General features: G+C 41.0%; 1 protein-coding gene across 5 annotated transcripts in view; it reads right to left on the reverse strand.

Annotated features, from left to right (window-relative positions):
- mdn1 (midasin AAA ATPase 1) overlaps positions 1-23886 on the reverse strand; it is a 326227-nt gene that overhangs the window by 59102 nt on the left and 243239 nt on the right. For all 5 annotated transcript variants that reach the window (XM_061812802.1, XM_061812803.1, XM_061812800.1 and 2 more), the window contains 16 exons: positions 18809-19085; positions 16937-17175; positions 16676-16771; positions 15483-15577; positions 12603-12727; positions 6986-7138; positions 5476-5585; positions 5316-5389; positions 5035-5218; positions 4807-4951; positions 4095-4241; positions 3881-4007; positions 3266-3371; positions 2906-3021; positions 339-749; positions 41-264 (listed from right to left, as the gene is read on the reverse strand). In XM_061812802.1, the coding sequence (XP_061668786.1) occupies positions 41-264; positions 339-749; positions 2906-3021; positions 3266-3371; positions 3881-4007; positions 4095-4241; positions 4807-4951; positions 5035-5218; positions 5316-5389; positions 5476-5585; positions 6986-7138; positions 12603-12727; positions 15483-15577; positions 16676-16771; positions 16937-17175; positions 18809-19085 (2629 nt within the window). The remainder of the gene's footprint in view (positions 1-40; positions 265-338; positions 750-2905; positions 3022-3265; positions 3372-3880; positions 4008-4094; positions 4242-4806; positions 4952-5034; positions 5219-5315; positions 5390-5475; positions 5586-6985; positions 7139-12602; positions 12728-15482; positions 15578-16675; positions 16772-16936; positions 17176-18808; positions 19086-23886) is intronic.

Here is a 23886-nt window from a genome sequence, read left to right on the forward strand (position 1 = left end):
TGTTGGCATTCTATTGTACACTTCTATTATATGCATTCACCTGAAGTAGGTTGTATAAATGAGAGCTGGGTCTTCCACATGATAAATTCAGTGATGTTTTTCATTGCCTCTTCCCTAACAAACTGTAAGCTCTGGATGATAGCTGGCGTAGGATTTTTGCTGTTGACACATCTGGCTGGCATGAACAGATGTTCAATATCACACAGCTGAGAAACCACAGTTGCGAGCTGATCAAAAGCCGAACAGCATTTAACAAAATGCTTCCTGTTGACAAGAGTAACAATAATGGTCCATTAAGAGTGCCATTCTTTTATTATGATCCTCAATAATTGTATTACCTTGTTAGAAGTACTCCCTCTGAGCTCTGCTGTGCTATTTTGTGAAGTTCGTTCTTAAAGTACATTATTTTCTCCAACATTGCAGCCAAATGGTGGTTGAGTTGCCTCCATGTAGCATCTCTTTTCCGCATCTGGCATACAGGGGACTGATGCTGAGGTGCTATTGGAGATGTGCATATCATAGAGTACTGCCAGAACTTGGAATTCTCCTCCTCCTGCAGGTGAAGGCCTTCAGGGCAACACTGCAGCAGCCACGTAAGCTGCTGCAGGAGGACAGAAAATTGAGCAGCGAGGGCCTGCCCTTTGTTGACCCAACCATACAAAGGCGCCTGAGGTAGGAGTGTGCAATTTGTGTCTTCTATTTGACTTTTCAATTGATCCTTGATATCTTGAATGGTGCTTCTGAGCTTCCTAAAGATGAAACAAGGAAACGGCTTTTGGTATTGACTCACGGCATCACTCCCAAGCTTTTACTGGTATTTGTAATGGAATAATGATGCAAGTGCTATTTAGTATTTATCTGGGGTCAGGTTACTGGCGTATCAACTTAAGGGGGGGAGGTCAGATTTCCCTCTTTCCTACCACTTAGTCCAGCACTTCTGGGGGATATTCGAGTCGTTTGCAGGCCAGCAAGGAGACATCGTCTCCCAAGTGTTATCCACTGAAGTTACATGGGTTATTAAAGAATAAGCATTTACATTCCCATCAGAACACTTAAGAACAATTGCATGTTTTTGCAAACTTACAATGAAAATGTGAAACTGTTTAGCTATATAAAAAAAAATACATCGCTAACTAAAACCAAGCCAACTATAAGCTATGAACTATAATTTTGAAATACCGCTTCCCAATTAATTTATTTATTTTAAAATCAATGATATTCCCATATTTTTTTCTTGGTGTAAAACTAAATTATTGCTTGCACAATATCTTTTGCAGTGACATGGTGACAGCCGAGTGATGCTCGGAAATAGTTTTGTGGCGAATGTTATTTTGCTCCCTGTATTTTAAACACAGAACTAGTGTTTTGTGAACTGTATTGTCTGTGCTTTCAATTCCAATGTGGATTTTTAACATTACACACAGTCTCATCCTGCAATATTTCTTGTTTTTCTTTTGGCGTGTCCCGTTAGGGGTTGCCACAGCGCGTCATCTTTTTCCATTTAAGCCGATCTCGTGCATCCTCCTCTCGAACACCCACTGTCCTCATGTCCTCCCTCAAAACATCCATCAACCTTTTCTTTGGTCTTCCTCTCGCCCTTTTGCCTGGCAGCTCCATCCTCAGCACCCTACTATATATATATATATATATATATATATATATATATATATATATATATTTTTTTTTTTTAAATTTACATTATTTTGTAGACCGCATGATTTGACACTTTAAACTGCTCCCTTTGCACAATTGACACTGTTAACACACTTATCTATATAGATTTTACATCCTGCACGTTTTATAAGGAATAGTTCCTATAAACAGAAATGTCTTGTTCTTTGTTGTTCCTTGTTCTGAATGTCGTACCAGGGCAGCACCAACTGCCGGAGAAAAAGTCCTTGTGTTTTTACACATTTGATTTTGTGCGTGTGTGTGTGTGAATGTGGGAGTGAGTGAGTGAGTGAGCAAGAGAGAAGAGAGAAAGAGAGAGAGAGAGAGAGAGGGAGAGAGAGAAAGAGAGGGAGAGAGAGAGAGAAAGAGAGGGAACTCTGCAGGTGTGTAGAAAAAGAGCAAGAAGTTGCTAGTGTAAAGTTTACAACTTTAGCGATGGCGAATGGGGATGAGTGGTGTTTAAGAGAGGGACATGTTGATGATGGGTGCTGAAAGGATCTCATAAAGCCTTCCAAGCAGCAAACCTGTGCTTTGTACCATTATTGTTCCTGCCATCAAGGTGTCGCCCCTTTGTTTCCCGACCACGGTCACATGACTGTTGTAGGAAAGATTAATAAAGGTTTTGTAATAAAATATTTAAGTAAATCCGTCAATTGTTGTCATCGTAGCCTCAAATATGTAAAGTATAAATACTGTTTACATATTTTAATCATTCTGGTACCTAAATTCACAAAGATGACAATTTCAGGGATGTGTGTGGGTTGGGGTGGAGTCTGACATCGCGGTTTCTCACATTTCGTGGCGGGGTTCTGGTCCCCATTAACCATGAAAAATGAGGGCTTACTGTATACTTCTTGGAAATGTGTATAGGACTAATTGGAATTATCCTTAAATGGTTTGGGTCCTACCTGGAGGAATAGAGCTACTTTGTAACCATAGGAATTGTCCAATCTCAACAAATGGCAAAGACCTATGGGGTCCCTCAAAGGTCAGTTCTTGAACCCCTCCTGTTCGCCCGGTATAAGCTACTCTTAAAGTCAAAATTTATCCCTACTGAAGAGCTGAAGGAAATGGCTGTGGAGAGGGAAGTCTGGGCTTCCCTCCAAAAGTTACTGCCCCCGCGACCCGACCACAGATAGAAGTAAATGGATGGATGGTAACAAATACAAGCTTTAATATTTTCATGAATATCATGTTGGGTCTTGCACATCTGGTAACAGGGCAGGCAACATACCTGAAATGGACCCACTGCTCAGTCAGCTTGGCTAGTCGTTGCCTCTGTCTGAGGAGCAGGTTGAAGAGATGAGATGAAAAACCTTTGCATCGCTCGATGTTTCCCAGACCCAGTTCCTACAACAGAAACACACTGAGGTACAGAGGAAGCGATGACAATTCTAAATGCCCTACGACTGAATAGGGCCCTAGAATGTCGATGTTTTCAATTTGACTCATTGAAGTGCCAGGGCCCAAAATCCTCAGCTACACTGCTGTATGCAGATGCTACAGTGCGGCATTCTCGCTGCTGGTCAGCATTTGTTTTTGTTTTTTTAAATTACAAAGCGCTGTTAAGATTGGTTACACAAATGTTTCTTACTTTTTTAGCATGCTGGAGCGCTAACTGCAGTGCATTCATCCTAGCCCATGATCGGTAAAAGTAATGCTGACATCCATCCCATGTGCTCAGCAACTCTGACATCAACCTAAAACAAGAATATAATGCAGAATTCAGAAAGTGTATTTTTGTATATATGTGATAATTGTCAATGATTTTTGTGGAAAAATTATCCCTCTCAAGACCCATATAATGCCTATAATTCAATTTTAATTATTACTTTAAACAGGGACTGTAGACTAAAGAATTTCCACATGGGGTACATGATGGAACCTCGTACATACTTTTTAGGCTGGATTTTTACCCCTGGTTAACAACAAAAGTTAAAAGTCGAACTGATCCTGAGGGCAATATTGGAACAGTGAAGCAGTTTGAAAACTCAAAATGTTAACATTAAGTTGGGTTGCTTAGCTACTCTCAGCATTGCTATTACTTAGTGTTAGTGCTTGATCCAGAGCAGGCCCAAAATTAAAAAGAAATTGGTACCATGCAAATCTGTCTGCAAGCATGACAGTAAAAGAGCCAGAGAGCTAACTGGGAAAACCCATCAAAGATTATGAAGAAATCTTATTTTACAAATGAACAGAGGAAGTTTACGTGGTCTCAGCTGACTCAAAGTTCATTAAAGGAGATAAAGCGGCGCTGATATCCAGAGGGTGTATGCAGAGGGTTTCTTCTTGTCCAGATGTCTTGCTCCATACCAACCCTTTACGGTATGACAGACCTCATGGGACAGGGAGAGAAATTAGGCTGGTACAGTAAGAGATCTGTTCCTTTAAAAAAAAAAAAAAACTATGCAAGTTAAACTAACCTATTTCTGTGAGTATTTTGAATAGGTCTGACAGAGCTCTCTGTTTTTGCTGTAGGATGTGTTTCACCTGAGCCATCTGTTTCTCTTTTTCTGAAGACATGTCAATGGTGAGGCCCTGCAAGTCATTCAGATTTCTGAAGACTTCGCCTAACAGGAATAAGAACAGAAAAACTCAACTTTGTGAATTTCAAATGAGAATACAAGACTTTCCCGTGTCGTTTCAGTGAGCGATCGTGATCACCTTTTTGGACTCACAATAATAAAGTCTGACACCTGTTGTGGATGACTTAACATGTAGTTTGTTGTTTTTCAAGCATGGAGACAGAATGACCTAACACAAATCCAAATTTAAGTACCGTGATTTCCGGCCTATTAGCTGCAACTTTTTTCACACGCTTTCAACCCTTTGGTTTATGTGGTAATGGGGCTAATTTGTGGATCTTTTCTAACGGCCGCAAGAGGGCACTCAAGCGGAAAAGGTAAGAGTGAGACTGGTGGAATATATGTGCCGAGGAAGTGACTTTTACTGCTCTGGCCGTGTTAGCGCTGCGCTAGTGTGTTACTGCAGTGTCTCTGTGATTTTTACCGGTATGTTTTTTTTAACCGGCCCTGTTAGCGTGGCGGTGCTAGCATTAAACTCTCTGTGTACCGTCTATCTTTGTAAATATCTCGTATTTCAATGTGGGCACTGTGTCCAATCAATGTATATTACCAGTGAAGAACTCCAGATCTTCAGTCAACTCCAGGGTTGGGTGTTTCTTTAGGAGTTGGACACATACTCTCTCCATCTTTCTGGCCAGAAGAGGCAGACGTCCTTGCAGATTCCCCAATGTGACTCCCTCATCTGGTCCTTTGTTCTGAAATCCCCGGGTCAGCATCAATGTATAGGCCAATAACTTAAAAGCCCATTCACTTGAGATCAATAGGCTAAGAGATGAACCTGCTCTTCTCTATTCTTTCTTGGCAGAGCTTGCTTGAGTGCCTGATGAATCCGCCGAATGGGTGTTTCCTTTGGATTTGTATCAGAATTACTGACGAAGCCACTGATTTTCTGTTCTACCAGAACAAGAACACACGGACCATTCAGGATTTCCTCAAACTTTTTGACATACTTGAACAGGGTCCTAGACAGAACAAAATATGACCAAGCAGGAAGTGGAATTATAAATAGATGAAGCCCAAACAGATACTGCAGCTATGGCAAAAATGTGAATATCTTACCGATGTGACTTTTCCACTGATTGCTTGATAGACCAAAAACTAACATCATTCCACTTAGAGATCTTGACAAAATCCTGAGGCAAATGACAAAATAGTAATGATTAACTAGGCATGAACAAATTTTCATGACATTAAAAAAAAAACAAAAAACAAAACATACCTTCAGATCTTTCTCAATCGGTTGTCTGAGCTCTCTAACTTTGTTCTGAATACAGTCTGAAAATTGACTGTAATATTTGTGCAGATTCCACAGAAGATTAGACAAAGCAGCTGTCAGATAAAGTGACATACCAAGATTAAAGTATGTTCCAAGATAGCAAACAACAAAGATATGGTACAGTTACAGAAACATCAAATTAACCGCAAATTCCATCCACCACACTATTCAAATTGCAATGGGCTACGATGACTAATTAAATTCTGTTCTGAATGAAATGTAGACTTATTCTGTCATAAGATGAGTTGGTAGACCATCATGTGACATTGAACTAGTGTGATATCAAAATTCTGGACTTCCTCATGCAGTGGTTCTGAGACTCTCTGGAGATACTCAACCCCACAAATTTCATACTCACATTCAGAGAAGACTTTGTCATTAGAAAACACATCCCCCTGTTTTCTCCTTTTTTGTCCAACCTGGTGTACATATCATATGCCTTTGGTTTAGCCTTCGCCACCCCTACCTTTGCCCTACATCGCATCTCAATGTATTCCTTTCACCTCTCCTCAGTCTTCAGTGTCCCACTTCTTCGCTAATCTTTTTCCTTTCCACCACCAGGTGTCCTTCTCCCCTTTCCTACCAGAAGACACACCAAGTACTGTCCTGCCCGTCTCTCTGATCACCTTGGCTGTTATAGCCAAGTCTTCCGGGAGCTCCTCGTGTCCATCAAGAGCCCGTCTCACCTCTTTCCGAAAGGCCGCGCAGCATTCTTCCCTTCTCAGCTTCCACCACATGGTTCTCTGCTCTACCTTTGTCTTCATAATCTTTTTACCCACCACCAGAGTCATCCTACACACCACCATCCTATGCTGTCGAGCTACACTCTCCCTTACCTCCTTCAGATTACATCTTCTTCATAAAATATAAACCACCTGCATGCGTCCACCTCCGCTCTTGCAGGTCACTCTATATTGCAGCCTCTTCTGGAAAAAAATGCTCACTTCAGCCATTTCCATCCTTTTTGCAAAGTCCACTACCATCTGTCACTCAATAGTTCCTTTCCTTGATGCTGTACTTTCCAGAATGTATCTTTCATCTCTAGGTCACATCCTACCTGTGGGGCATAGATGCTGATCACATTATACATAATTCCCTCAATTTCAAATTTCAGCCTCATCACTCTATTTGATACACCTTTCACCCACAAGACATTCTTTGCCAGCTCTTTTTTTGTATCAAATAATTCTTTTTATAATATATCCCTTTTTATAAAGCAAAATTACCAGATGCATTTAATCATTCTAAAAAGTAAGTAAATTGGGCTTGGTCTCATTGAATTCAGACATCCTTAACATATGGTTAAAAATATGCAGCATTTATTTGAGCTTGTAATTGTGACTCATGAAAAATCCTGAGAAAAAAAACTCACTGTCAATCGTAAATGTAGCTGTACGCAAAGCTCGCACCAATTACCACGTATCCCTTGTGTAACAAAGAAGTGGCAGCTCACCTTGTCCAGGCTGAGTGGGGAGCAAAAGGAGATGACAGTGAAAGCTGAGTAACATTCCTAAGCGGGCATTGAACTCGCCCAGGCTAGAACATTCCATGAAGGCCTGGAGGTTGGAGGACAATGAAGACAAGGACATACTTCCCATCTCCTTACCTAGACAAAATAATGGTGTTATACTGGACTGGAAAATAGTCAGTAAACATCTCAAATTACAGGACAGAGAATTTAAATTTATTTAGTTAGTTGGGGGTAAGTAATTATCAGACCAATGTCATTCGGCCTCGTCCATTAATCTTGCGTGCAGATGTGCTTAGATTTTACTCATTTACATTTGCTCCAGAAACCTTTAATTTATCAGTACTAACAGACTTTTTTTTTAAGAGTACAATATGAACAAAAACAAGTGTTGATCTTTCACACAAATAAGGGTCAGCTGTTGAAAAATGTTAAAGATCTTTAACCCAAGAATCATCTGTGTTGACCTTCTCATTCATTGAGAAAATTTTAATGCTAATGAGTAGAACAAATATCCTAACCTTGATAAGGACACTTCACTTTCACAGAAAATGAACATAAAAATTGGATAAAAATTTCATTATAGTTTGTCACCAAGGTTATGAAAAAGGTTAAGCAAACACTTTCACTCCAACATCACAGGAATATATACGACTAGAAATATGATGGTGCCTACCAGTGTGGCTGCCTTCATTACGTGCTCCCTGCTACTCTTAACGTTTGTGTGTTTTCAGTTGTCTCGGGACTCAAGTACACAAGAAATGACTTACTCACCATCAGAGTGTTGGCTCAAGACTATCAAAAACATTCGCCAATTCAATGACTCTTTCTGGAGTTACTCGTCTGCGCTCCCTAAGTAACGTCGCATCGAAGACGCCGCAGAAGCTCGCGATCCGGGACACTAGTTCATCTCTGCAGGAGGGGACACCGACTGGGGGATCTGTTGATTCATCTCGGGAAGCTTTGCTCCCTCGCCACCAAAATGGATGAACCTGAGCTTCTGATCAAGACCTGCAAAGACTTTGGACATTCTGCCGCCTTGTGCTTCAAGGAGACTTGGCTTTGTGGACGCGTCCCCGACGCGGCCATTACATTCCCAGGGTTTCACCTTCATCGTGCGGAGTGCATCGCGGAGCACACAAGGAAATCGAAAGGCGGTGGAATATGCTTTAATATCATTGAGAAATTATGCACGGACATTACATAGCTCAGCCCGCTTTTAGAGTTGTTGTTGAACTGTAAGCTGTTTTATTCGCCACATGAGTTTGCCTCTTTCATTCTCGTCGGTGTATACATTCTGCCTCAAGCGAGCATGAACGCAGCACTGCTCACCCTTGTGGAGCAGGTACACAAGGTTGAGAAAAAACACCCAGATTCACAGCTCAGGAGATTTTAACAGCTAAACTTAACCACAAACTCCCTAAATATAAGAAGCACGTGAAATGTTTGACGAGGGCAAATAACACCATAGACCACAGTTACACTTCCATTAAAAATTCATATCGTCCAATTCCCAGTGCACCCATTGGCTCCTCTGATCACTGCTTGCTCGACTTAACTACATACAGGCAGGCACTTAAGTGTGTGAAGCTTTTGGTAAAATTAGTTAAAAAGTAGACCAATGAAGCAAAATTTAAACTTCAAAGCTGCACGAGTGTCTTTGAAAACTCAGCACGCAGCAAAGATGAATTCACAGATATTGTTACCCCATATATATATGTCAGTTTCTTTGAGGAGGTGTGCGCACCAACAAAAACCTTTCACATTTTGAATAACAACAAGCTGTAGTTTTTACCTACACATAGGCAACTCCACCAGGCGAAAGAGATTGTATATCATTGTGGGGATAGGGCCCTCTACAATCGCACTGGAAACCAGCTTACTAAACAAATCAACATTGCAAAAAGGGACAATGCAGTTAAACTGGAAAAACATCTCTGCATAATGACTCCAAATCAGTTTGGCAAGCATTACAATCGCTCACTAATTACAAGTGACGTTCCTCCCCAGTAGAAAACAAGAGCAGGCTAGCCTACGACCTAAACAGCTTTTACTCCAGATTCAAAATAGACACTCCCACACCACACACCCACCCAGCCACGCCATCGTTTAACATCCATGAAAAGGACATTACACAGATCTTCAAACAACAACAAAAAAAAATATCAAAGCGCCGGGCCCAGACCTTGTGTCCTCATCCTGCCTCAAAGTCTGCGCAGACCAACTTGCTCCTGCCTTCACGAAGATCTTCAACAGGTCTCTAGAATTGTGTGAAGTACCAACCTTCTTCAAACGCTCCACCATTACACCGGTCCCCAAAAAACAGCAGCAGTCTCAGACTACAGGCCTGTTGCCTGGACATCTTTGGTCATGAAGTTCTTTGAAAGACTTGTACTGGACCATCTCAGGAGTGTACTTATGCAAGGATCCTGTTTATGAACTTGCGCTCTGTGTTTAACACCATTATCCCTGAATTCCTCTCTGCCCAACTTCTTTGCCTGTTATCTCCCAGTGATCTACAACTTCCTGACGGCCAGGACACAGGAGGTGAGGCTGGGGGACATCAGCTCATCCACGCGCACGATCAGCACCGAGCCACCCTAAGGTTGTGCTCTCTCCCCTCGGGTCTTCTCGCTCGACACGAACAAAGGCACCTCACGGCACCCGGCTGTCAAACTCCTGAAGTTCGCAGATGACACCACGAGTCTGAGGATTGATAGGAAAAAGCAAGACTAGAGCTTCGGCATGGCCAAAACAGCCCGGCATTGAACACTCGATATCATCCTGGACTTTCGGAAGTATGGCATGGTCCCACTGTTCATCAATGGGGAGTGTGTGGAGAGTGTCAACTTCTTCAGATTTCTAGGAGTATACATCATAGATAAACTCACCTGGAATGTAAATACAACGGCGATGGTGAAAAAGGTCCAGCAGTGACTCCACTTCATGAAAGTGCTCAGGAAGAACAATATGGAAGCTAAGCTACTGCTGGCTTTCTACACAACCACCGTGGAGAACATCCTCACATACTTGCATTACAGTGTGGTATGCTGGATGTACAACAGCGGACAGGAAAGCTCTGCAAAGAGCGATCAACACTGCCCAGAAGATCACTGGCTGCTCACAGCTCTCCCTAAAGGTAATTGCTAGCTCTCGTCATCACAGCAGAGCTACTAATATCATTAAGGACTCTTTCCATCCTGGTCACCACCTGTTTAACCTGCTGCCCTGTGGCAGGCGTTACAGGTCCGACAAAACAGGGACAAGCAGACTCAAAGACAATTTCTTCTCGAGAGCCATCAACACTTTGAACTTAAAGAACATTAACAAACAGTACTGTAATCTAGACTGCAACTGCACTTTCTTGTTTGCTTTTCTTAGTTTTCTGAGCAACAGGGGAGTACAAATAGATAATTTTACCAATGCCTGGACATGGGAAATAATGGGAGAGAAGGTAGAGTCGAAGAGCCAAGCGTGAATGACCAGGAAGTGGCAAAGATGAGTAAGTGGGAAGTTAGAAAGGCACTGAACAGAATGAAAAATGGAAAGACAGTTGGTCCTGATGACATACCAGTGGAGGTATGGAAGCAATTTGGAGAGGTGGCTGTGGAGTTTTTGACCAATTTATTCAACAGAATACTAGCATGAGAGAAGATGCCAGAAGAATGGCGGAAAAGTGTGCTTGTCCCCATTTTTAAGAACAAAGGCGATGTTAGCGGATGTCTGGTGTCCTATGCGACAGAAAAGTCTCCACTAGGATGAAGGGCAAAGTTTATAAAACAGTGGTGAGGCCGCCTTTGATGTACGGATTAGAGACAATGGACTGAGGAAACAGCAGGAAGCAGAACTTGAGGTAGCAGAAATGAAGATGCTGAGGTTCTCGCTTGGTGTAAACAAGTTGGATAGGATTAGAAATAAGCTCATCAGAGGGACAGCCAAAGTTGGATTTTCTGGAGACAAGGTGAGAGAGCAGACTTCGATGGTCTGGACATGTTCAGAGGCGAGAGAGTGAGTATATAGATAGAAGGGTGCTGAGGATGGAGCTGCCAGGCAAAAGAGCGAGAGAAGGACCAAAGAAAAGATTGATGAGGGAGGACATAAGGACAGTGGCTGTTAGAGAAGAAGATGCACGTGATAGGCTGAGATGGAAAAAGATAACACGCTGTGGTGACCCCTAACGGGACAGAAGACCACTAGACCTCGCAAGGGTCACAGAAGTCCTTGAGCCATTGTCAGCTATCTTCGGGCAGGAGGCAGAGTACACCCTGAACTGGTTGCCAGCCAATCACAGGGCACATAGATATCTTATGGATGTAAGCAAAATCATGTACTGTATTTTAAAAAGGCATTATACAAATATTGAAGGGTTTACCAGACTTGTTCAGCTTTGGGGGTGCATACTATACATGGGTGCGCAATATACATGAGAAATTACAGTCTGAATGACTAACATAAGTTTTTGGTTATTGTGTTTAGCAAGCAAGTAAAGCATAAGCAATTTATTCCATTTTATATCTGCCAACTCTTGTTACCTCCACGGATTGGCTGAGTCCATCCATGGAGATCCCCCCCCCCTTTTTAAAAAAAAAAAACAAAAAAAAAAACAGAGAATTAGGGGTGCAGTCTATGAAATACCATGAGCATAAGCCAGTCATTTAAAACGAATTATGATTCATTAACACACGCACTGAAGTGTGAAAAAAATTAGTCGGTACAAACGCATCATGATTCCGACAGTAACTACGTATATGTTCAACCTGTGCGCAAAGTAGAAGATTACCACTCATCGATTAGTCAACTGTCACTCATATTTGAAAAATGCACGTGTGCGGTCAGTCATGCTCGCAGATAAAGTTGCAGGTGTGATTAGTGATGGAATATCAAGACCTTAAAGTAACTTACTGGATTAATATAACTGTAAATTAAAAATAAAATAAACAAATACATAAATAGAAAACAAATTTCTAACTCAGAAATGATCATTTCCAATCTTGATCTGACAAACTATGTGAAGAAAGGTTACATGCACTGGCCTGTCGAGGAATAAACATGAACGGTCTATACCCGCAATGTTTTGAAGATGCTGAAAGTTTAGTTCAACATAAGCGGGGTAAGTGGCAAAAAGCTACCAATACATTGTAACAAATATTACTGTCGGGAATCGTGATGTATTGTGTGTGTGTGTGTGTGTGTTGGGGGTCACGCAATGCGGGACTGGCGTAAATAGGCTTCGAGAACACGCCTTTATAAATGCGCTCGCAGTATGTGAAGCAGCTCTGAACACGCGCTCTCGACCTAACATCCGTAGATGCAGTTAACTTGCATTTCCTGTTTCCGGGTGAATACTGGTTGTTCTGGAGCAGGCTTGTTTAGTTTAAATGTTTATTAAATAAACACGTAAAATAATAAAGACTACACAAAATAAGCGATGTCTTTCAACATCTATTTTTTCTACTCGTAACAAATTCTACGCACAGGATTTTTCATGCTCGACCATGGAGATTTGCAAGCACGGTCGCGATCGTCAAATGCGACTGAGTCAATGAGGTGGATTGTAATTTTCATGAAACGGCAAACACTCGGGGTTGGTGTGTGTACAAACCTGTATCAGCATTCACCATCTTATCCTCCAAATACATAGCCAAGAGCTGGTAAATGGAGAACCAGTGCTGAGTGGACTTCTCAGCATGACGCTTCACAGCGTTGTCCAGACTGCTTGACCAACAACTGACAGAGAAGAATGCATGTCTACTATTACAATATATACAAATATTTATATGTCATAGATACAGTGAAGACATTTAAGTATTTGAACACCCTGCTATATTGCAATTTCTCCCACTTAGATATCATGGAGGGGTCTGAAATTTTCATCATAGGTGCATGTCCACTGTGAGAGAGATCATCTAAAAAGAAAAATCCAGAAATCACAATGTATGATTTTTTTTAACAATTTATTTGTGTCATACAACTGCAAATAAGTATTTAAACACCTGAGAAAACCAATGTTAATATTTTGTACAATAGCCTTTGTTTGGAATTATGAGGTAAAATGTTTCCTGTAGTTGTTCACCAGGTTTGCACACACTGCAGGAAGGATTTTGGCCCACTTCACCACACAGATCATCTCTAGATCAGAAAGGTTTCTGGGCTGTCGCTGAGAAACACTGAGTTTCAGCTCCCTCCAAAGATTTTCCATTGGGTTTATGTCTTGAGACTGGCTCAGCCACTCCAGATATACTTCTTACGGAGCCACTCCTTTGTTTTCGTGGCTGTGTGCTTCAGGTCATTGTCATGTTGAAAGACCCACCCATGACTCTTCAATGCTCTGACTGAGGGAAAGAGGTTGTTCCCCAAAATCTCAAAATACATGGCTGCAGTCCTCCTCTCCTTAATACAATGCAGTCGTTCTGACCCATGTGCAGAAAAAAAACCCAAAGCATGATGCTAACACCCCCATGCTTCACAGTAGGGATGGTGTTCTGGGGATGGAACTCATCATTTGTCTTCCTCCAAACACGGTTAGTGGAATTATGACCAAAGTTCCATTTTGGTCTCATCTAACCACAATACGTTCTGCTATGACTCAACTGCAGGCATGAGCATTTCACGGAAACAATCGTTCCGTTACTGTGTCGTTAACCAGCCTGAGAAAACACGGAACTGAAAGTCCGTTTCCCAGATCTCAGGGCTTACTTTTAATAAAATTCACCCAGGTGTGGAATGTAAAACAAGTTCAACGAAATACAAAAATCTGTATAAAACGAACCTACATGAACCCCTTTATTTTTAATTATTAAAACGCCCAGCTTTGTCAGTGTGGTTTACAAACAGCACCGGTTTCCGCTTCTGCACTACACATGCGCAAGGTCGAGTTATTCATATCCGGGTCACTCAAACGCTAGTCAAACATATTGGTTGCTAAGCGTAAAAGACAAAATGCTCATGCCTGTTAAGGCTTTATTCTGAAGTACATGCAAAAACCGGTTGCCATGAGGATTATCAATGGGAACCGAAAAAAAAAAATCGGTTCCCACTGTTTCCCAAGACAAAAATCAACGGAACCGAAAGATCGGTTACCATACTTGCCGAAATCCTCATGCCTGCACTGTATCATCCAAATGGTCATTGGCAAACTTTAAGATGGACCCTGACATGTGCTGGTTTAAGCAGAGGTGTACGGGGTGGACAGGTGTCTTTATGCAGCTCACTACCTCACACAGGTGCCTCTGATTCAGGATAATACATGGAGTGGAGGTGGACTTTTAAAGGCGGACTTTGAGCGTCAGAATTCTAGCTGATACACAGGTGTTCAAATACTTATTTGCAGCTGTATCACAAATAAATCGTTAGAAAAATAAAAGCATACATTGTGAGTCCTGGATTTTTCTTTTTAATTACCTCTCTCACAGCGGACACCTCCATGATTTCCAAGTGAGAGAACTTGCAATATAGCAGGGTGTTCAAATACTTATTTTCTTAGCTGTAAATATATAAGTAAATCCATTCATAGTTATTTCCTTTCCTTTTACCAAACTGCAAAAAAAGGATGAAGTGAGATGAAGACACCAGCGTTCAACATTAAATTTGTTTAATAAGGACTAGCCATGACAAAAAAAACTAATAAAGCTATAATCCCAACATTTTTTTTGGTCAAAATCATTAAAAAAAATACTTTTCACACAAGCCAGTACAAGAGTTGAAGACAATTTTCTGAGCCTACCAGCTTATATTTTTGCTGTTTTTCATTATTTTTATTTTATATTTCGTGACTATCCTAAACATTTATTTCCATGCTGGATCACTTGGTGGTGCTCTAAAATGACATCGCAGAAACAACATATTTTTCCGACAAAAGAGCATGCCCATGTATGGACAACATGTAGGTCAACTGAGTCATCGAGAAAGGAGAAAGCATGTGTGGTTGGAAGGAGCAGGCCACAAAAGTATTTAGTCTACATCACATTGAATGGATGAAGGCTTTGTTGTCATGCAATTTTAGTATTGCCGGGTGGGGTCGTGGGGGATTTTTGCTTCAAGGATAAAACCAGAAGACAACAAAACAAGCAGGGGAATGTAACAGGATAGAGTTTGTTTTTCAAGTGATAATTTGATTGATCCATTCATTATCTGAACTGATGTCACCTAATATTGCTGAGAAAAAAAATAGTAAAAGTTTGGTAAACATGTTGATGGCCATGTTGCTTGACAATTATGTAATAATAGAGGCAGGATGTACATGAAGCATGTTTCATCGGCATGTTAATTACCAGAGAAAAGCTGATCTATTAGTGTGCCCAATTTTATCACTGAGGTACCATACCACTCCAATTGTTATCCCAACATATGGGGTCATCAACTGGAAACTCAATTAAACTGAAACAAATGTGTTTGTTCAAACTATGGAAATCAGGGTATGAAATTGTCTTAAAAAATAATACCAGTGAGATACTTGTAAGGTTTTAGGAGCATCGTGTCTTACTTTAGCTCCAGTTTGTGCCACTTGATAATGAGCTGGGTAATTGAAGTCATGTTGTTCCGCAGGGAGACTGCACGACTGGTGTTATTCTCCCAATCCTAATAAAAGCAACAAAGTCAAAACATGAATAAAAGAAACAACAATTAGATGGAGATATGGCACACATTTAAATACAGGGAGTGCTCGGTTTAAGACGGTCTCGACCCAAAACGTTGAGACTTTACGACACCCGAGTCTTGCCCGCCATAATGGCCCCAGCACCATAGTGTTTCTGCTCAACTCATGCATATGGCTTATCTGTCTTTGTGCATTGGGAGTTTATTTGCCCTTTTCACCTGCTTTTTTTACACATTTTGGACCAAAAGAAGAAACCTGTTTTTTTTTCTGACTGTGGAACCGAACCTTTCATCATTAAAAAAAACAAAAAAAAAAAAAACAGAAAGGATTAACACCGCCGGACATGACGGACATAAAGACTTGGGCTTCAGTCGGATGACTGTGGCAGTTATTATTAAGGACAAAAGCCCATATTTTAGCACACATGAAGGGTTTCATACCTATGAGGGATACAGTGATCACGAAGCAACTTTTTTGGGGAAGAAAAAAAAAAAAAAAAAGGAAGCAACGTTCTTTGGTCGTTGCCGAGATGGAAAGATTACTTACATTAAGCCTTGAGGATCCAAATCAACATAGGCTTAATATCAGCCTCATCTTCATTAAGGTAAAAGGCACGGCGTATTTTCCTAACTTCGACAGAGCAGAAAGGAGACACAAAGGAGGAATTTACCGCTAGCAACGGCTACCTGCACTTGCTTATTGAGCAATAGCTGAGCGCATGCAGCCTCCCTTCATTCTTTGTCATCCCAGCCTCCCTTCCCGAATAGTAAGTGAAGGATGTGATATTTTTTTACTTTCATGTATTTTACTTTTTTATACGAAGTACCCATACCCACCCATTTTCCGAGCCGCTTATCCTCACTAAGAGTCGCAGGAATGCTGAAGCCAATCCCAGCGGTCATTGAAAATTTTGACTTCAACGGTGATATCCGATTTAAGATTAAATTAAGAATTAAGTTGCTATTGTGGGAACGGATCTCCGTCGTAGACCGAGGCTCATCTGTAATTGTTTTCGCAAAAACAAATGTTTTTGTCATGTCTTTTCAGAGTTTAGGGACAAACAAGTCAAAAAGACCTACTTGTGCTTTACTCAGTAGTATCTCGAGGCCATTCAAGAATTTTGCCAGAGGACTGGACAAGCTGAAAGTCATTATCCTCTCAATAACCACAATAAGCTGCAAAACATAAAACAAAAAATGCATATTACATTCCATACTACACATAAGCTGCAACTGATGCACTTTCCTTGCCCAGGTTGTCTTACAGAATTATTAACAGAAAATATCAACCATTAAGACTTGGTTATTGTTTTTCTGATCATGGAGTATTGGAATTCTGACCTGCACAAGTACTGGGTGATCTGGCCAGTCTTTGAGTCTCTGCTTTACAGCACTCCTCATGTGTTCCAGGACAGGAAGACAGAGGCGTGCCTCACTTATATTGGGGTCCTGATAGAAGTCATAAGGCCCTTCTGAGATGAGAACCAGCATATCGGATCCTGGTAAGGCTTTTACTGTGTTCTGGAGGAGAGTTGAGAGCAGCAGCTCACTGCCGGCAAGCTGTTGGTTTAGTTCTGCATCTGGAGAGTGAACAGAATTAGGCTAAATAATATTAGATACAATATTTACATTATAAAGACCAGTTGAGATGGAATGTCAATGTTAAATTTCCCCTCCCCCCTCTCAGGGGGGACATGGCTCATAGAGTAGAGTGGTTGTTTCTCAGGATGCAACATTACTCGGGAAAAGATTGACTCTGTTTGGTATGCTATAGGAGGGACAATAAACCTTTATTGGCTGAGTTTCTTCAGATTTGCAATTCATTTGCATTGACACTTTCCAGGCAACTGCATGTGTGAGCAGGGATGGTGAAAAACTCTTCGCCACAAGGTAATTTCCTATCACTGGTGTGGGTCGACCTGTTCAGCGTTCTAAACAGGATTTATGTTCAAAGTGCAGTTTACAGATGTAGAAAAGTATTTTTTTTTCTTAAAGTCCAACATTAACTGAGGAATCAAGAAACAAAACTTTGAGGAAGCATTGGTTTCATTCAAATCTTGGTGTCACCATTGTGTACGGTGACAATGAAATGAAAACTATTGACAAACATTTCAAAATTAAAAAATTTATTTGAACTTTAACTTCACTGGTACCTCTCTTGACGAAATCTGTTTCAGAAGTTGTTTGTAACCTTAATTTTTCTGAAGTAGAAACGCATTTTACATGTAAATACAGTGGTCCCCCTACTTATGAAAGTCTCAATTAATGAAAGATTCAGGTTCCGAAAAGCCTCCCCGGAAATTTTTTGTCTCGAGTTACGAAAGAAATTCACAATGTGAAAGGAACTAAATGGCACTGGATTCCACCGAATGTAAAGACCCTGTACTGTATCGTGGTTTGCAAGCAGTGTTATTGACCACAGCTGTAGCATCTTACTGGCATCACAATGGGTAGGAGGGACATCAATCTTAAGCCATGACGCGCATCTTGTCTCTTTGTATGTGTGGAGCAATAGAGAAACACCCCCTATTGGCTAGCACGTAGCATCACATCCCTCGATTTGGCTAGGAGCAACTTCACTTTTTTTTAAGTCCTGACACTCAGTTGTAGGCTGTGTGCATTCCTCTTCTTCCGTCGACAAATCTGTTTTCGTCCTCTTCTTTGTCTTCCTCCAACAGTAGCTGCATTATGCTATTCTGTTTGCTGTGGTGTGATAAATTTAGTTTTGGTGTGACCCAGTGAAAGTTGAACAACAGTCTCATGACGTGCGTAGACAGGCAGCGTGTGGGGCAATTTGAGATTCTTCTACTCTTCTACTTACAGGTGTGAAATGCCATTTTTCCACACTGGCTCATGAGCGCCATCATATGGTAGATTGCATACATGCTAAAACACGTGCTAGCATGCATGCTAACAGTGTAGCCAGTGTTTAAGTGTAAGTTATTAGACAAGTAACAACATTAAATAATAATGGAACTCAGTGCGGACATAAGGTGTCCACTGTAGGGCACCACATGTAATGTGATGCTTTGTCTATTTAAAAAATAATATAAGACCCCCACAATCGCAAAAATACAGTACATTTAAAAAAAAAAACGTGAGGAAACTTCTAAAATGTGGGTATGCGAACGGTGAAATGTGAATGGGCAAAGGCACACTGGATTTCAATGATTTCTGGGGAAAGTTAGTGAGAAGAGAAATATGGACACTCACCAATCAGATGATAGAAGTGTGCAATCAAGGGCGCAGCAATTTGGTAAGAAGAAACTAGGGCCTTGACATAGTCAGTACTTTGAATTTTGGGTGATTTGTTCTGGTACCACAATGACTGGGCAAAACCTTGACATAGGCGCTGATGAATTTGCACTAATGTGTTCGTTGCAGTAGTTGACAGCAAACTGCGCTCATCAAGCCCCTTCCTGGAATCACCATCCTCCAAGAGCGCATCTCTCGGGCCCTCCAGGCTTGACAGAGACATGTCTGCAAAGTCCTGGATGGAGGAGAAAAATCTCACCTCAGAACTCAACACAAACATCTGAATGTATTTTTTTTGACAAAGTACTTTATCATATCCTTGAACTTTCACACAGATGTTGTGTGTGTTCCCTCAGACTATTTGGCTTCTTCCCACTGTCTGAAACTCCTTATAATATGCTATGCTAGTGGAAATTTAAATTGCCTATCAATGTGAACAGTTGTCTGCACTATGTGTCAATGCCAGATTTTGCAGCAAGCCCCCGAGATCTGAATAGGCTGCAAAGGAAATAGCATAGCAAATAGGATTAAGGATGTATACTTTTAGTAGGTTAACACAGAAGAGAGTTTACAATGACATAGTGGACATTGCAGCAGTGAGTCGACAAGGGTCACTTTCATGAACCCTCGGAATGGGCATGAAGAACCTCATAATTTGATTTGGACTGTATAGGTTGCGATTTGATTTCAATTCAATACTGATTTAAATGTTCTGCTCCCAATTCAGATATTAGAAGCAAACTATAACATGTAGAAAATTTTGAATTTACTTGATTCCATGCAAACACTGTCATCTGAAATTTTTGAAAGTCCATGCAAACAAAAGGGTTCTTCCTCTTTGGAATCGAAAAGTTTAAATACATTTATAATAGATTAAACACTTCAATAAAAAAATACAATATCTCATTGAAATACATGTACATAAAAACAACAAAAACTAATGTGTAAAATCAAACAAACTGATAACTTTTCCATTGGGAGCACTGTAGATTAATGTGAAATGATTAGTTTGTAGTCATACCTTTACTGACAAACGTCTCTACTCACAAAAACCCTCACCGGAAAGATTTTGTCTCTAGTTATGAAGGAAATTCAGGATTTAAAAGGAAAAAAATGTCACTGGATTCCACCGAACGTAAACATCCTGTACTGTATCTTGGTTTGAAAGAAGCGCGATGGAACTGCTCTCCCATTGCCGCTGATAACATACCTCCACAGGTTTGTCATCAGGACCAACTGCCTTTCAATTTTTCATCCTTTTAGTGCTTTTATAACTTCCCCCTTACGACTCATTACCACTTTCTGGTCCTTCACACTTGCCTCTCCTACTGGTTACTTCTCTCATTTTCTTCATTCATCAACTTCTCAAAGTATTCTTTCCATCTATTTAGCACACTACTGCGACCAGTCAACACATTTCCATCTCTATCCTTAATCACCCTCACCTCTTGCAGATCCTTCCAATCTCCATCCCTTTGTCTGGCCAACCTGTAGAGATCTTTTTCTCCTTCTTTGGTGTTCAACCTGGTGTACATGTATAATATGCCTCTTGTTAGCCTTTGCCACCTCTATCTTTGCCCTACAATCGCATCTCAATGTATTCCTTCCGCCTCTCCTCAGTCTTCTCAGTGTCCCATTTCTTCTTTGCTAATCTCTTACCTTGTATGATTTCCGGTATTTCGGGGTTCCACCAAGTCTCCTTTGCCCCTTTCCTACCATTTCCATCCTTTTTGCAAAGTCCAACACCATCTGTTCCATAAAATTTTCTTTCCTGGAAGCTGTACTTACCCATCACTTCTTCATCACCTGGTTCCTTCACCATCACAATCTGCACCAATCACAATTGTCTCTCTGTCTGGGATGCTCAGAATCAATGTTCCCTCTAAACTGCGCAACTGCGTATTTGCGCACTTGTCGCACACTCAGCGCAGAGGAAAACAGATCCAGTGCAGTAAACTGCAGCCTGACATCTTTTTTGTTTTAAACACGGCAGAACACTGCCTCTCACAAAGAGCTACTGCCCAGCCACACCGGGCCACACCCTCCACTTCCTAGTTTACCTTACACCACCCCCCTCCATTTTAAAGGGGTACACTGATAATTACAAACACTGGGGTATGTGAATAATAGAAGAAAAACTGGTGAAACTGGACGAGATTTTCTCTCTTTGATTAAAAAAAGTCTAGTCTGAAGCCAAAGTAGAAAGTGGAAGATGAGATGGTGTGTAATGTTAAAATTCCACCTTGGCACAGGCTGATTGAGGATGAAAGCAGAGACGATACATTGCCCAAAAAGCTAACTCTGTATTTTAAATGTAAGAGGCAACATAACATGAACCCTAAAACTTTTTGTGAGCATCATTCAGCTTTCAACATGCATTGGGAAAGATATTCTGCAAGCAATAATTCAGTTTTACACCAAGAAAAACAGACGGGGGTATCATTGTGAGTTAGAAAAAAAATGAAAAAGTTGTAAACGACATTTCAGATTTACAGTTAATAGTTGGCTTGGTATGCATTTGTATGGTAATGTATTTTCGTTGACATTTTCTGTATAAGTTTGCAAAAACACAAAATTGTTCTTAAAAATGTTCTGATGAGAATGTGATTTGAATCTTTTAATGAGCCATGGAACTTCAATGGATGACACTGACCACAGTGGTCAAAAGGAGCGCTACGGCCTTAGTGTGTTTGCTTAGACATGTAAAAAATTAGAGGGCACATTGCTCAGAACTACTTCATCTAGTTCCTTCCACAATTCCTCTTTCAACTCTAGGTCATATCCTACCTGTGGGGCATAGTCGCTCCTTCCATTTCCACAACACCCTCAATTTCAAAATTCAGCCTGTCACTCAATCTGATACTCTTTCACCTCCAATACATTCTTAGCCAGCTATTCCTTTAAAATAACCCCTACACTATTTCTCTTCCCATCTACTCCATGGTAAAATAATTTAAACCCTGCTACCCCACCCTCAGCTTTGACTTCCTTCCTGTTCGCAGCGGTCATGGATAGTCTGAAGGATGAGGTTAAATTTAAATCCTAATTGACCATAATGTTCACAGTTGATAGCAGTTGGAGTGAAAGCAAGGAGTAAGTGGAGGAACGTTTAGAAGGCTGAGTCATCCACAAGAGAGAAATGAAGATTAACTGAACACAGACAGAATCAGAAAAACTCATTCTCTAGAAGTATAGGAACCGCAAGGTCAATTCCCTTGTTTTTGTTGTACCCGTATATGGAAGAGATATGGGTTTTAGAACAAAAGATGAATATGAGACAATAAAATAAATTGTTTTATTACATGGGCTTTGGATCTAGATGTGTTAAACAACTTTGGACAAAGCACCTTTTGCTGTGAACTACAAATGTTTCAAGTGAGCAAATCTATTGGAACGTGTGACTGATGGGTGTTTTTGGCTGCTCAGGTTTTGCCTTATAGACCGATTGCTTAAACAGACTGCTTATGTTTGGGTTTCGCCTGTGAAAACTGGATTTGCCCTGAAGCAAATATGAAGATCCTGGAGCGGTCTTAGTAAGAAAAAGAATTTTTTTAAATGTGAGATTAAACGAAAAATTGATATTGCTATTCGGCAGACCATGGGCAACACAATTTGGAAGTCCTGAAAAATAAAAACTACTAGTGTATGGAACAACAGACATTGAACAGGTCGGCCAAGGGTATCAACAGCAGTTGATGATAGGGTCGTATAAGAAACCCGAAAACAACAGTAACATCACTGCCAACCTCCACGGGGGAGGGGTAAAAGTATTACAGCACATTGGTAACTTGAAAGAAGAATGAAGATCAGCCGAAGTAAAACAGAATATATGTGCGGGAATGAGAGGTGTGGAGGGCGAAGTGTGAGGCTACAGGGAGAAGAGATAGCGAGGCTGGACGACTTCAAATACTTGGGGTCAACAATCCAGAGCAATGGTGTGGTAAAGAAGTGAAGAAATCGGTCCAAGCAGGTTGGAACAGCTGGCGGAAGGTCTCTGATGTGTTACGTGACAGAAGAGACTCTTTGAGGATGAAGGGCAAAGTTTATATAACAGTGGTGAGGCCGGCCATGATGTACGGATTAGAAACGGTGGCACTGCAGAACTGGAAGTGGCAGAAATGAGGTTCTTGCTCGGTCGGGGTGAGCAAGTTGGATAGGATTAGAAATGAGCAAATTAGAGGCATAGCCAAAGTTGAATCTTTTGGAGACAAGGTTAGAGAGAGCAGACCGAGGACATGTTTGGACATGTACAGAGGCAAGAGAGTGAGTATATTGGTAGAAGGGTGCTGAGGATGGAGCTTCCAGCCAAAAATGAAAGAGGAAGACCAAAGAAAAGGTTGATGAATGTTGTGAGGGAAGACACGAGGACATTGGGTGTTAGAGAGGAAGATCCACGAGATAGAATTAGATGGAAAAAGATGACACGCTGTGGTGAATCGGAAAAAAAAGCAGAAAGGAAAAGAAGTAGTATAGTGTTTGAACAAAACTTTTGAGATAAGGAATACAGGCCATATTACAAGATGGAAACGACTCATCAGTAAATATAAAAATTTGGCCAGATTGAATTTTGCAAGAGTACATAGAAGAGCAACAAAAGTTTTAGAACAAAGTTTTATGGACTTATGAGACAAAGATTAACCTCGACCAAAACTATGGAAAGGTCAAAGTATGGAGAAAGAAGATTTGCTACTGATTCAAAACACGCAAGCTCATCTGTAAAGCATGGTGGAGGAAGGGTCATGGCTTGGGCTTCTGGAACGGGATCACTAGTCTTCAAAGATGATGTAACTCATGACGGTGGCAGCAGAATTATCCCAAGTCCACAAAACCAAATTGCCAGGGAATGTACAGAAAAATCCATCTAATTGGAAGAAGTTTCATCATGGAACAAGACAATGACCCAAAACACAGTGCCAACACAAAGGACTTCATCAGGGGGAAAAAGTGAATGGTCTTAGACTGGGCAAGTCAATCATAATATCTTAACCTTAGAGAGCATGCATTTTAGCTCTTGAAGGGGAGACTGAAGGGAAAAA

The sequence above is a fragment of the Syngnathoides biaculeatus genome, chromosome 23 (genome assembly GCF_019802595.1).
Source record: "Syngnathoides biaculeatus isolate LvHL_M chromosome 23, ASM1980259v1, whole genome shotgun sequence".
NCBI lineage: Eukaryota > Metazoa > Chordata > Actinopteri > Syngnathiformes > Syngnathidae > Syngnathoides > Syngnathoides biaculeatus.